General features: G+C 38.3%; 1 protein-coding gene across 1 annotated transcript in view; it reads left to right on the plus strand.

Annotated features, from left to right (window-relative positions):
• LOC145988928 (uncharacterized) overlaps positions 1–7,623 on the plus strand; it is a 224,406-nt gene extending 216,783 nt beyond the window's left edge. The window contains exon 12 of the mRNA XM_083124226.1: positions 6,402–7,623. Within this exon, the coding sequence (XP_082980352.1) occupies positions 6,402–6,581 (180 nt within the window). The 3' untranslated portion in view covers positions 6,582–7,623. The remainder of the gene's footprint in view (positions 1–6,401) is intronic.
• The last annotated feature ends 8,524 nt before the right edge of the window (positions 7,624–16,147 follow it).

The following is a 16,147-nucleotide window of genomic DNA, read 5'->3' on the forward strand; positions in this document are numbered from 1 at the left end:
CGTCTAAAGCTTATTTACATCGTCACTAGAGGCGGTGTAGTCAGTGGGTTGAGCGCTGGCTACAGCTGGTGGCGCCACGTAGTGTGGAATTTGGGAACTTGGTTGGGAAGCCGAGGTTGGAATCTGATGGGTAGCGGACTGTTGTTGATGTACAACAGGAGAAAAAAATTGGCCTTGAGAACTTCCCATAGCAACCGTTGGCGTGGTTATCTGCGGAGGAAAGACAGGAGCGGGAGTTGACTGTAGACTTTGAACTTGATAAGAGGGGTGTGGGGGGAGGAAGAGTTGGATTCTGGTTGTACGCTACAAATTGCTGAGCCGGAGTTGGCATATTACTTGGGAGAGGGGAGCAAGCCTGTGCATGTGAGCAGCTGGGGAGTGGCCTGGAGGTCAATGTCTGATGCAAGCTTGCTTGCGCTATAGCCTGATCAATTTCATACTTCTCCTCCATCATGTGGGAATTAATCAATAATTGTTGGTGTTCAAAATTTTGTAGGTAGGATATTAATTCCTCTGTTTTGGCAAAATGTTTGTTAGTTAAACAACCAATGTATTTAGCTCACAGTCCCGTGATTATATAGGATAAAGTCTGTTCTTCAGTGGCATTCAGGAAATACTGTTGGACCAATGCCTTCTTAGCAATAACATATGCGTGAATGGGCTCCGTAATCAACTGTGTGTACTCCAAGACAATCTGGACAGGCTCTGCGGGGAGGAAAGCTCCTTTGAACAGGGCACTTAGCTCATTTTTGATTTGGGTATATGTCAAGTCCGTGAAGTTAGGTCTTTTCTGTATAACGTGAAAGTAAGTCAAAGCTGTGTCAGTTAAGAATAAAGGCAACATCTCTTTCCGCTTCGCTTCTGACCATCCAGCAGCGTGAATGACATTCTCTATCCTCAGGAAGAAGGGTTCGACTTCTTTGGGGTCGTTTCCGCTGAAAGGCGTCGGATAGAATGCAGTTGGGATTGGAGTGGCCATGTTACTGGTGGAAATTTCTGCAGTAACGTTATCGGGGCTATTAGTACTGTTAGAGTTAGTTGGTATGTTAGTTGGGGTGCTTGCTAAGGGTTGGTGTCGGGTTCTGCTGGGTGTTTCTAATCCTAGTAAGAATTGGTGATAGTTTCTGTTAGCAGATCTTAACCGTGTTATTAGAGGGTAGGGGGCCAGTGATAGGGGTTGTGATTATACTGGGCCTGTCCGAATTGCAGTAGCTAACTCTATGATTTGGTCGAGGGAGGCATCTAGGTGTTCCTGCAATGCTATCTGTGATGTATTCGTAGACTAAAGTTCGTCGTGTTGACCAAAGAACAAATGAAAGTAGGGATATGCAGTTAGTTAATTCATTAATATGTTGTTTTTCAAATAAATACAAGCAATTGTTCTCATTCCCATGTGAATGATGCTTAAATACGTACAGAATGAATGTTATGCAAAATAACTAGATTTTGTGGGTGGGGAGAATGGCACAAAAGAAAAGATGGGTTGTATTCTATATGGTAATATAGAAAATTGTCACTGGGCCTGACGCATCTTAAGCGTACTGTGGGAGTATTAAATTGTGACTACTAAAACAGTGAATTCGGGAAATGCTCCCAAAGAATTGCAAAAAAGAGCCTGAAGCACCTCCATTATGTTGTAATCCCATCTTACCAGGGATCTGAGGTCACAGGGATGCTTCAATAATACATTTAGGTAGAGCTTAAATAGACTTGTGAGTTGAACCTGCTCCGACTAAGACAAAGGAGATATGGAAGATTGAATTTAAGGTTATTCATGCTTGTTCATACCTGGTAGGCGAATGATGTTCTTGTCCAGATGCTTCTTGCAGACCGAATTGTGACTTATGCCAAGGTTCGATGCTGTGACCCTTGACTCACAATTCCGAGCAATCCCGCACGAATGGCTGCAGGCTTATGCATCTGTAAACTTCGTACCCAGTTGTTGTAGTTTGTTCGTTGTAAAGTGTCATGGAAACCTACAACAGCGACTGGGGGTTAGTTGTGCTGACCACACATTACACCGTAACTGGTTGGATGATCGATCATCCACCTAAGCTGAGGCATCTGGAAGTGAGCCTGCAGATGGTAAGTAGACCCTGGCCCCTCACAGGCTGCTGCACAATGGTTATTTAATACTTATCATATTTTATTTACTATGCCACCTCTCATCTCTTCCAGTCTATCACATATCCATATCACATGAATTCTTGTTACCTAGATATGCATCCTATCGAAACCTGAATACATGACATCTGGATACTCATGTCAGCCATCCATCCATTATCCTGATATCAATCATCATGATAACCATTTTCCTGATACTCGAATACCTGTCATGGATACTTGTCAAATACCCAGAATCTCATCATTATCCTAATTCCAAGATACCCATTCATGGTACTGGTCACTGAACCAGCCAAGGAAGGCAATACAGAAACAGAAATTGTTATTTTGTGTGGCAAGTGTTTACTCTTTCCTTCCAGTTTTATTTATTTATATCTTATATTATTTTAAGAAAGGAGGGGCAGAAGGGCTTGCATTAAAATAATATGGAAATAGAAAACACCAGACAGTGGAACATTTCCAAACTGCTGCTACACACCTACCAAGGAAATGTTGTAACCAGTGCTTTTTTTCTAGGAAGAAAGTTTCTCGTATGCTTTCAGTTGATTCCTTCCTGTTATTGTGTTCATCATAAGAACCACTCAAAATATTGTGCATGTTTATGAATGATTGTACTTCTGTGTAGTTACACACACATATTTATTTCTTTAAAGTAGAATATTATTCTCCCCCATAAAAAGGTGCCAGTATGGCATACCATTGCATGTTATTCCTTCCATAACTTCTGGTATTCAAATGCGAAGTTGAGCAGCTCCTGGTTGTAACCAACCCTCCATGGGGCATCTGTAATGGCATAGTGGTAATGTTGTCACTGTGTAATCAAGGAGTCCAATAACACCCACATATCACTAAAATAAGACACATATACATTACATCTTTCCCCATGTCCATAGCGATCTCGACACCAGACATTTTTCCAGAAAAAAACCTGGGAAGTATCCCCCCAAGCCTCAAGAACATTTTAGTCCACAGAACTCTGCCACTCCACAACCAACAACCTCAATCCTACAAATGCAACTGCCCAAAGTGAAAACCTCTGGAGTGTACTCAGGAAAAGGGCATTTCCATTGAGATAATTTTCACACACACAAATATAAAGAGTCAGTCTGTGGAAAACATGGCACTTCATATATCTCAACGTGTAGATGCAGTGGCTCTACGAAACTCCTGCCACTAGAAGGGGGTCCAGTGTCACGTGGTAGATGGCAGTCAAGTCAGGCTTGTGTGAAGCAGTGCGAGTGTGAGCCATGTCAAATGCAGACATGCAGGGACTTGCCATCTGGCATTTCATGGAGGCCAGTAGTGACATTTTTCCTTTGCGAAACCTCCAACTCCACTCCTTCAACTGTGACAGAGATAAACAATGTTCCCCATGCACTGCCCTCATTCGATGGTGAATGTCCTGCATACTACCACCTTCCACCACCAGGAAACGCACGACTGTTCTTCCTTACTGGCCTCCATGATATGCTGGACGGCAAGTCCCTGCATGTCTGCAGTTCACACGGCTCACACTTGCACTGCTTCACACAAACCAGCAATGCAACTGCCATCAACCTGGTGACAACGAAACTCCGTTCCAGTGGCAGGAGTTTCGTGGAGCCGCAGCATCTACACATCGAAATATACAAGGTGGCCTGTTTTCCACTGACTGACCCTTATGTATGTGCATATTTTATTACTTCAGCACAGACAGTTCCTAACATGTACAGTCATGGACATTGAAAGTCAATGTATTCATTGCAAGCCAGCAGTGTCCATGACTGTACATGTATGTATCAGTGGCGGTCTCTCCATGGAACAGAGGGAATAGGCTGTTCCATCCTACTTATCGTACTTTGGAGCTATTTAAATTATCTTATTAACATAATATGAACACTTCTTTCTCCCGAAATCAACATTTCAAAAAGTAACACCAAAGAAAACCTTTCACCGTGACTGGACGTTTGTTTACTTCACTTTCCCTCATCCTTCCACCCTCTGCTGCCTGAGTATTTCCGACCACGCATGAAGTTAAACGATCCTCATGGTTCCACGGAAGCTGAACTCCATAGCTGTTCCTTGCGAGACACATAGCGAATTTGTTTTCCTTCGAGTTTTTGCTATGTGCTGAAGTTTAATTGCATCATAGTGATAGTTTTGAGTGTAATAAGTCCATAATTTCCTAATCTCATTGCAAAATTGCGTCTGACATTCATAATGAACTGAAAAATCTTCTACATTCTAAGCGTCTGCTAAATGCCTTGAGTTACCTTGGCTAAATGCTGCAAAATAGCTTTGGAGGGAACAGCTCCCATCCACCTGTTCCACAAGCCCCAAGACACAAGTTTCAACGCACGCAGTGGCAGGACAAGAAAGTGAATGTTGCGAGTGTTGTATGATTGACCAAACCAACACCTATCCTAACTGAATTAAAAACTAAAACGAAATCGTACACAAGGCATTTTCAAACAAGTTACTACAACTCTGAAAAATGATTAACTGAATACTCTTCCAGTGGCAAATTATATTGTTGTCCTTGTTTGTTCCCGAGAAGGGAGTTTGGAACAGTTTGGTTTTTGTCACAATGTCTACAAATCTAGCAGACGTCATAAAAAAAAAGTCAGCCATCTGTATGCCATTATTTCATTGAGGACGTTTGAATTACAAAAATACTCAACTCTATAAAAAAAACTTCAAGTTAATCTACGAATAAGGAGATGAAACAGGTTTCGACAAAACATTTTTTTTTCTCTGATCACTCGTAAATTACTTTTATTAATTTTTTCTTTGTTGCGCATCAACAATTTTGTTTTTAATGTTTTCTTTACATTATGTCATATTTGCTTTAACATTGGTATTGTCATAATTTTAACGTGCTTCATTTATGTCACTTCTGACAATTTGTAACATATGTATCGTATATTTATTTGGTTCATTTCAATAAGGGTTGAATTATTGTTGGTCTACTTTATTATATTACAACACGTATGGGAGGGGCAATTCCAGGTGACCTGTTCCCCCTGCCTGATTTAGCACCGCACACCACTGGTATGTATATGATAATCTCTAATTCCACACACTATCTCTTCCTTAAATTATATTTTTGCTCTCGAATTTCTGGAATAAAAAGTGATATTTCCAAAAACATTCTGACTCTTATAGTACATAAATCATTTACATATTATCGAGTTTCCAAACAGTTTGTATTCCAAGAAAAATATACTTTTGCAAGGACCCCTGCAGTAGAATCATGAATCCAAAAATTGTAACATTAGAGATCATGTCACAGAAGAAATGCTCAATGATGAATATGTGTCACTCATCAAAATACAACAGTATGTACACGCTCAAACAACAAAATGCCAAGAAACAAACCACAGACCACAAGAATAATCCCAGGGTTCTTTCAGACTAAATAGTGTAGGAACTTCATGCAAACGTTATAGGCTGTTCTCATAAAAAAGGTTGTTTTTTTTTTTTTGTTTTTTTGTAGTTAAAAGTCAAGTTATTGCTTCCCTCACTCCATCACCACCACCACAATTTTAGAATCTACAACATAAAAAAAAGTGTCTGTGTTCTGAGTGCTGCTTTACAACTTATGAGTAACGAGTTTAGTTATTAGATCTTCTTCCTTTCTCAAAACACATTCACACCTGTAAATGACCATGGTTGTTTGAAGGTGTGAGCTTGTATTTGCCCATAAATGACTAAGGTCGTTTAGCTGGGGTGTTCATTTATTTAAGTTTTTTTGGCATCCCCCTCCCCCATGTTGATTGGCAAATGTGCACCATGTGACTTTGGGGGGAGTTCCGATGCTGTACCTGAGAACATATCCAGGGGCCCCAACACTTTTGGATCCTTGGAGGACCAATGGAGGGTGATTGGTAGGGGACACCAGCAGGAAACCTCGATTAGGTCAGGTTCGTATCCACTCGGCTAAAAAAGTCTATGAAGAAGCATCATTTGCAGCCTCCAGGGCGTCAAAATTCAAGATGGCGGCAACATTTTTTTTAGGTAAGTTTGGATTCAGAAAATGCCTAGGCTTGTCATTTAAATGCACCTCCAAGAGCTGGGCATGAATGTGTTAATGCTCCACAATATCTATAACACTCAAATATTTGTTCATTTAATCTGCTAATTTAAATTAGATTGTTTTTTTGGGGGGAAGCTAAAGGGATTTTGCCTTCATATTTGGGCATATGCACCCATTACAGTTTTTAATAAACAAAATTACCCAAGAATTATTCTCTAAAACTGGCAAATCAAGTGATGTCTCTTTTGTATATTACAAACAGGCTGCATGGGACACTTATGAAAATATTCTTCACTTTGGAGAGAGTGCCCATAATACTGCTGTTACAGTTGGAACTGTTGGCACTGTCATTGCTAGTGTCGCCACAGGAGGTGTCGCTGGTGTAGTGGTAGGCACAGCTGCTGCAGCTACTGGTTTCTATAAATGGTTGACATCAAAATAGTAAAATGGTCCAAGGGGACTTGGTCTGCTGTGAACGTGGTATATTTTGCTAAATACCATGTGGATGGACATTTTTCAAGGTTGAGCTGATACTGAGGCTGAACTATTGGTGTCAGTTGGAATTTATTTACCAATACTTTTCTATACCAGCATGCATGAACTTCTGAAATGTGGTCTTCACTTAATAGCAATTTGATATTTATTTTTTACTTTGTATATCATATTTTTAATTGTATAAAGTTTCTGAAGTTTGTTAAAAAATGTACATATCAAATGTGCTATCAAAATTTGCTCTCATTGTGTGGTGATTGACAAAATATATGATTTTGCAGCATGCATGGAGTTTTGTAACATGGTATATTTGCTAAATGTTATTTTGATGCAATTTTTTTATTATGTATTTATATGTCTTTCTAAGAATTTTTAAATTTTGTTAAAAATGTACATGTCAGAATTGACTAAGATTTCAACTATTAATTGTTTGTATGTTAGTGCCAATGCTCTTGTACCAACATGCAATGTATTTTGTACAATAGCAAATATCTAGTTCTTATTACTTTTTTTACCTACTGTAACACTATGTATTGAGGAAGTACCTAGTCTCTCATCTTCACAAAACCTACAAATGGACCAGCAGAATTAAAGAACTCTTTAGCACTGGTCCAAAACCTATAAGGCCATCCCAGTGCACATTTTAAGCAAATATGCAGCTCCTCCCCTCTCAGGAGAGAAGAATAAGTAACCTAAATGTAGCCAAAAGCTGTTTTCTTATTATTATTATTACTCCAGGGAAGTGCAATGGAGTATTTGGTTACTACACCAGATATGTATTAAGTCACAGGTCCACCATAAGTTTGATTCCACAATTAGCACGACAGGAGTTTTTTACCTGAAGGTGAGAGAAGAGGTTCTTGATTGAAACATGATGTTAGAATGGTTGATGTCTGATTCATATTTCATGCTAGCACAAATATTCTTCTTGAAAATTTTCACAACCACTGTTGTAAATTCCAAAAATAATACAATAAATATTATTTTTGAAAGTGGCAACATTTTATTGTAGTTCCCAAGAACTTTCCCAGCTTAGAATACTAATATATATATATATAAAAGAAAGGAGGGCTAAAAGGGCTAAATAAATGGCAAAGAAGGAGAAAAAGAAACACTCACCAGACAGTGAAAAAATTAGAATTGTCGCAGACTATTGCTGCATCTTCGGTGTAAGAAAAAAGATTGGTTCCTTTCTCCTTCTTTGCTTTTTTTGTGTGTATATATATATAATTTAATTGTGAAAAGTACCACTTTTAAACATAAAGATATCCATAAATATACCTGGTCTTCTCCAGATGGTAAAACTCATAATCAGATAGACCATATTCTCATTGATAAGAGAAGGCATACTAGTATAATTGACGTTCGTACACATAGAGGTGCTGACTGTGCCAGTGACCATTATTTAGTAATTGCTAAATTAAGAGAAAGACTCTCAGTGATAAATCATAAGCAACAAAATCTAAAAGTTATAAAATTTGATACAGGAAAGTTTGCTGATGAAAGAATTAAGAAAGATTACCAAATTAAACTGTCAAATAGATTTGATGTTTTGCAGGATTTAAATGATGATGAAAATATAAATGAAACAGACGTAAATAAGAATTGGGAGCACATACGTAATGCAATAGAATCAGCAGCTAAAGAAAGTATAGGATACCATAAACTGAGAAAAAGTAAGCCATGGTTTGATAATGAATGTCATAACCTAATAGAAATAAGAAATCAGGCTAGACTTAGGTGGTTAAATAACTCTGATGATACAAATCTAAGCAATTATAATAGAATAAAGCGAGAAGTTAACCGCACGTTTAGAAGTAAAAAAATGAGATTACTTGAAAAGCAAAATTAACGAAATTGAAACAAACAGCAAAAATAAAAATATCAGAGATTTATATAAAGGTGTAAATGAGTTTAGAAAGGGGTGGCAACCTAAAGTAAACTTGATAAAAGATAAAGACGGTGATTTTCTAGCTGACCCAAGTGATATTCTAAATAGATGGAAGAACTACTTTAATGACCTTTTAAATGTCCATGTAGGAGATAAATCAGAAGTAAATGAAGTACACACAGCAGAACCTTTAGTTCCAGAACCTAACTTGACTGAAGTTAAAGATGGTATTAAAAGGCTAAAGAATAACATAGCACCTGGCATTGATTTAATACCAGCTGAGTTAATTAAATATGGTGGAAATTCATTAATATGTCAAATTCATAAATTAATTTGTTTAATATGGAATAAAGAAGAAATCCCTCAACAGTGGAAAGAATCCATAATTGTTCCTGTGTTTAAAAAAGGTGATAAAATGAACTGCAATAATTACCGTGGAATTTCTCTACTCTCAACAACATATAAAATATTATCTAACATTCTTTTAACAAGACTAACCACATATGCTAATGAAATTATAGGTGATTATCAATGTGGATTTAAACGTAACAGATCAACTATAGATCAAATTTTTCACATCAGACACTTGAAAAAAAGTGGGAATATAATCAAAATGTCCATCAGCTATTCATTGATTTCAAAAAAGCATATGATTCGGTCAAAAGAGATAAACTATATAATATATTAGTCGAGTTTGGAATACCTAAGAAGCTTGTTAGTATGATAAAAGTATGCACCAGTGAAACAGAAAGTAAAATTTGTGTGGGTATTAATATGTCTGACAAATTTACAATTCATGATGGGTTAAAACAAGGAGATGCATTATCTCCATTGCTCTTTAATTTTGCCTTAGAATATGCTGTTAGGAAGGTAAAAGAAAGTAAAGAAGGACTAAAATTAAATGGTGTGACTCAGTTGTTAGCATATGCAGATGATGTAGACTTACTGGGGGATGATGTGAATACAATTAAGAATAATGCTAAAATATTTTTCAAAACTGCTAAAGAGATAGGTTTGGAAGTTAACAAAGAGAAAACTAAATATATGCTTACAGGCCGAAACCAAGTGTTAGGTAATAATCAAAATCGAATTATTGATAACAACTCGTTTGAACCAGTTTCCAAATTCAAATACTTAGGAGTAATATTAACAAATGAAAATTATATTAAAGAGGAAATAAAAAGTAGGCTTAATTCAGGAAATGCATGTTACTTCTCTCTTCATAAACTTTTGTCTTCTCGTTTAATATCTAAGAAACTAAAAGTTAAAATATACAAAACAGTAATTTTGCCTGTAGTATTATATGGATGAGAAACTTGGTCCCTTACATTGAAAGAGGAACATAAATTGAGAGTATTTGAAAATAAGATCCTTAGGAAAATCTTTGGACCTAAAAGGGATGAGGAGACAGGTGAGTGGAGAAGGTTACATAATTTATAAGTACATAATTTGTATTCATGTCCAGATATTATTAGAATAATTAAATCAAGAAGACTTAGGTGGGCAGGCCATGTGGCACAAATGGAAGAGGAAAGAGGAGTTTTACAGGATTCTTGTTGGGAAACCTGATGGTAAGAGACCTGTAGGAAGGCCAAGACGAAGATGGAGGGACAACGTTGATATGGACCTAAGGGAAATCGGTAGGGATGGAAAAGAGTATATGGATCTTGCTCAAGATAGGGAAAGATGGAAGGCCTGTGTTGCTGCAGCCATGAACCTTCGGGTTTAAGAAGGCTAGAGAGTTAGTTAGTTAATATATATATATATACACATAGACACACACACACACTCATGTCAATAAGTTAAGGGATTTGCGAGATCCACTAGAAAACATTGGGCCACAGCAATAATTGATGCAATAAAACATGCCCTGGAAACACAGAAACATGTAACATACGTGTCAGGCAGGTCAGCATCACACCCATTCTGTACGAGACCGATTTGTGTGACTGGAATAGTCCGTGTGGGAAGAGGTGTTTAGTAAAGTGTGTCTGACTGCGTGTTTTGAAGCAGGACACTATTCCTGCTGATTCTTATGTAAAATGACCTCCTGAATCCGAATATCCCCCATCACCCACCGTTTTCGGGGGGAGCTCCCCACCTATTTTTATAAGTTTATAGTTTATAAGTTATAAGTTTTCGATAATTTGGAGGGATGAAAAGGATTATTTCAATTTTTTCACTTATTTTATACATATTCTAGCTTCCAGCCCCACTCATCCTCCCCAAACACCCCCAAATAATAAAAATATATAGCAACAATAATAATATATAGCAACAATAATAAAATATATAGCAACAATAATAAAAAAATATATAGCAACAGTTCAGAAGATTCACTGTACCATGCTGGTGCTCTCAATACTACATGCCCCCACCGTTTCCCCCATCACCTGCCGTTTTCGGGGAGCCCCCTTATTTTTATCACTTTTGGATATTTTATGGCCATGATTTTGATTTGGAGAGGTGAAAAGAATATTTCAGCTGTAAAGAATAATAAATAAAAGGTAAAATAATAAATCTAGAGAATAATAAATAAATAAGATAAGTACCTTAATTTGGTGCTTCTTTTCATTTTGTACCCTGAGGTAGAAGTTTCTCGTACCAAAAACCAGCAGTACTCTGCTAACATGCTCGTGTCCCACTTCCCTGAAAATCTCCTCTCGAACTTATTGATGTCTTGATGAAACCGTTCCCCGTGTTCATCCGAAACTGCTCCTAAATTTTCAGGAAAGAAGTCCAGGTGTGAGTGAAGGAAATGCACTTTTGCACTTTAAGAGACATGTTATACCCCATGGCCTTGTATGCTGACAGCAACTCCTCGACATGAGCGACATAATCATCACTTTTGTTATTACCCAAAAAGTTGTCACACACGTTTTGGAATGCAAGCCAAGCTCGTTTTTCTTTTTGATTCAGGTGTTCAATAAACATCGAATCTTGGAAAAGTTGTCTTATCTGGGGGCCCACGAAAAATCCTTCCTTGATCTTAGCCTCACTGAGACGAGGAAATTTTGTTTTCAAAAATTGAAATGCATCACCTGTCTTGTCCATTGCTTTTACGAACTGTTTGATCAATCCGAGTTTGATGTGCAAAGGCGGCAAGTAAATATTTTCCATCGGGACCAGAGGATCATGAGTGACATTTTTCTGACCGTGAGTAAAACTTTCTGGCAGAGGCCAGTTCCGTACGATGTAATGTTTGTCTCGGGCTCGGCTATCCCATTCGCATAGGAAGCAGAAGTATTTTGTGAAGCCTGATTGCAGGCCCGTGAGTAGAGCAACAACTTTTAAGTCAGCGCAAAGTTTCCAATTATAATCATGATAACTGATTCTCTCAAGGATTCGGCTGATGTTTTCGTACGTCTCCTTCATATCCACAGAGTATGCAACCGGGACTGACGGTAACTCATTCCCATTGGCCAACGGGACAACTTTCAAGCTTGTCTTTGATGAGTCTATAAACAGTCTCCATTTGTCTGGGTCTCATGCCATCTTCAGTTCTATCATCAATGCATTTGAATTAGGGCAGAACACTAAGCCTTCATCTTCCGAAAATAGTAATTTCAGGGTTGACTGCCTGGTCCTGTAAGAAGAGATTTTTACGCCCTTTTCTGAGAGATTCCACTGCTGAAGTCGAGATCCAAGAAGTTGAGATTTACTATTAGGTAACTCCAAATCCCTGACGAGATCATTCAATTCCGACTGAGTAACGAGGTGAGGTTGTCGATGAGCTGAATAAGCAGAACACTCTTCATCATCGGTGGACGTATCATTTGATGGTCCAGGCTGTGGCTCAAAGTCTTTCAAATCTATTTCTGTCTCTAGAGTATAGGTTTTTGGGGGCACTGGGATTGGCAAAGATTTGTTGTTAGGAACTGGTCTTAGAGGTGAAGGAATATTAGGATACTGAATTGAATGCTTACTTTTGCTAGATAACCCGACGATGGAAGTCATACAAAAGTAACAATCTGTGAGATGACAGCGAGGTTCCCGCCAAACCATGGGCACAGCAAATGGCATTGATTTACATGTACCTTTGAGCCGACCTTCCCCGTCCCTCTGTCTCCCTTCATTCGGGATCCTACTCCTGAGCCTTCACCTATACTGAGGGAAGATAAGGATTACAGTGCAGGACTATAGTGACGAGCAATGCAAGTTTAAACTTGTCAAAGCATGAAAATTCCTATGCAAACCTGTTCCCACGAGGTATTGAGAAGGCCAGCATGGTACAGTGAATCTTCCGAACTGTTGCCATATATGTTTATTATTGTTGCTATATATTTTTAATATTGTTGCTATATATTTTTATTATTGTTGCTATATATTTTTATTATTTTGGGGTGTTTGGGGAGGATGAGGGGGCTGGAAGCTAGAATATGTAGAAAATAAGTGAAAAAATTGCGAAAAAACTGGAAAAATCGATCATTTTTAATGATTTTTTTTTTTTTTTTTTCAAATTTAATGGGGCAAATCCCCCCAAATCTACCTCCTTGCTACAAATGTTCATGTTTTAGAACTTTTCACCTCTCTAGCCCCTCAGAAGAAATGTAAAGGTTAAAATAATCCTATTCATCCCTCCAAATTATCGAAAAGTGATAAAAATAGGTGGGTGGGGGGCTCCCCCGAAAATGGTGGGTGATGGGGAAAACGGGGGTCATATTCAGATTCAGCAGGTCATTTTACATAAGAATCAGCAGGAATGGTGTCAGGGCTCGAAAATATTTTTTTTTTGCAGACCAGTGTTATAGGCTGACCAAAGTCAATGGGGGGTGGGTCACGAGTTGAACGTTGCTAATAGCATCATTTCTCATCTTGGAGACAATTCCAGGTGGACAGAAACATTCAATGGCAATGTGAGCAAGGTTGACCATGTGCTACAACCCAGCGCCAGGATTGTTATCTTGCTTTAAATACTCAAAGATGCTCAACCAGCACAGCACCTGCACTGGCTAGAGACCTCGTAGCAGCCTTCGGGGCACACGTCTCCTGTCAGACTGTGTATCGGCTGCTTCGAGAGGTTGAGTTGCTCTGTGTGCAATGTGACCCGCCAGATTCATTCACCTCACATAAAGACACCGCATGTCTCATCAAACATGGTGATTGCCACCATGATTGGACCCAGGAACAGTGGGGTAGTTTGCTGTTCATGGATGAGTCTCAGTTTAGCCTGAAGAGAGATTCTCGGTGCCTGTTCATATGGCACATCCCTGAGACACGTTACATCCCTGCCAATATTGTGGAAAGGACCGATATGGTGATACCAGTGTTCTCGTCTGGGGAGGGGGAAGGGCATCATGTTAGAAGCACGTATGGTACTGCATGTGTTTCCACGGTATACTGTGATGCAGTGACGTATGCTGGTTTTAACTAGTGGGTAATCTCCAACACTTGATTCATCCACCCACTCCTGAAGTCTCACTGCAAATTTACCTCAACCTCCATACAGGATTTATGAATATATGTGTTAAAAATTTTACCTTATTGTTGCGACCACTGTCGAATAATTGTTGTGATTGCACTTGCAGTTAATCTACGTTTAGAATTTCAAATAATAAAACAAGAAAATATAATAAATCTATAAGAAAAAACCTGTAACAAAGAATATGAAAGGAATGCGGTAGTGAAATAAAAACCCTCAATATTAATTGAAGTGTAAAATTCAAGTTACTCCAGTACCCGGTTACTCGTGCATCCCCGATTTTTGTTTTTATACACGGAAGTTTAAGTTCAAGACCTGTGGTACAAGAGATGCTACTGACCTACCTACATTAACTATTTGCAATTTCTCCGGAATAGATCCCGTCCCAAACATTTTTCACACACAAATATTGTATTATATCCATTGCCTTTAACTTCAGTAAACACAGCACTAGCATGAATACTAAACCACTAACAGCTAGACAAATATTAAATTCTCGAATCGCTACAACACGCATCTTCAATCTTCCTTCCTGCTTGACACGGAATTAAATTCCCTATGGATGCTGAAAAATTCCCTTTGCCAGCTTTATATTCCCTGCGATGCACGGGGTTTTATAAGTTGGAATTATTGCGTTTTTTGTTTATATATTTTACATTCAAACATCTTTTATCATTAAGATCATTTTTAATCTAAAGAGGGGGAAAAGCAACTTAAATTACCTAATATATGTGTACATATATACAGGGTGGCTCAATAAGTCACTTAACACCCTCAGTACAAGGCCACTGCGGCATGGAATTTGAAATTGGCGATGACCAATCTTTGCCTGGCCAAGGGGGAACCACATTGACACACGGTCGGCGGCCATCTTGAATTCAACTTTAGAATTTTAAATAGGAAGGGGGTCGTGCGACATATCAAAATGGGCTAGAATTTCACGAGAAATGTAATGATGAAGGTTTTTTTGACGTATCTTTAACCAGTAAAAAGTTATGACTGAATTCTTGTACCAATTTGCTCCTTTTCGAGGTGTTAGAAAAATGCCTTAAAATTTGTTTAGCGCATCGGTAATGCATCGAGATCAAAGTGACGTCTATGGAGAGACGTTCGCATGCCATTGCACATTATTTTAATCGGATACATCCATGAAGAGCTGTGCATTATGAATGGTTGTCGCGAACAATTTACAGTGTGACGCTTCCATTGAATTAAAAGTCCTTCACAGTGACAAGGCTAATGTTTATGTTCATAAAAATGTTTATAAACAGAATATGTGACCCTTGTCATCTGATAACTAACTTTGGACAAAAACAAGTTCATAACGTTCCCATAAGTGTTCTGGTGTTCTTCCCTATTGAAAAAACTCTGTAAAAAGTACCTTCTTCCATAAGCAAGGATGAAAAAAACTGTTTATTTAACAAATCCAAGTAGCCCTAAGCATTTAAGGTTCCGTTGATGGAAAATTGACTAACCAATCGTGTTCCACACAGCATGCCACACCATTAACTTACCAACACTAACCATTCAGCTTTGATCTGTCGAAAATGGGTTATCAGATAAAAATCATCGAATATTCTGTTTATAAACTTCCTTATGAACATAAACATTAGCCTTGTCACTGTGAAGGACTTTTAATTCAATGGAAGCGTCACACTGTAAATTGTTCGCGACAACCATTCTTCATGGATGTATCCGATTAAAATAATGTGCAATGGCATGCGAACGTCTCTCCATAGACGTCACTTTCATCTCGATGCATTACCAATGCGCTAAACAAATTTTAAGGCATTTTTCTAACACCTCGAAAAGGAGCAAATTGGTACAAGAATTCAGTCATAACTTTTTACTGGTTAAAGATACGTCGAAAAAACCTTCACCATTGCATTTCTCGTGAAATTCTAGCCCATTTTGATATGTCGCATGACCCCCTTCCCATTTAAAATTCTGAAGTTGAATTCAAGATGGCGGACATCAAGATGGCCGCCGACCATGTGGGTGGCGTCAATGTGGTTCCCCCTTGGCCTGATAACGATTGGTCATCGCCAATTTCAACTTTCATGCCGCAGTGGCCTTGTACTGAGGGTGTTAAGTGACTTATTGAGCCACCCTGAATATAATTTATTTCTGATTATGATTTATTTCGCTTTTAAAAATTATTCATTTTTTGAAAGAAGTACTCTCACTGGTTTTGAAGGCTACA

Source organism: Lepisma saccharinum, chromosome 6 (genome assembly GCF_977018435.1).
Source record: "Lepisma saccharinum chromosome 6, izLepSacc3.1, whole genome shotgun sequence".
Lineage (NCBI taxonomy): Eukaryota > Metazoa > Arthropoda > Insecta > Zygentoma > Lepismatidae > Lepisma > Lepisma saccharinum.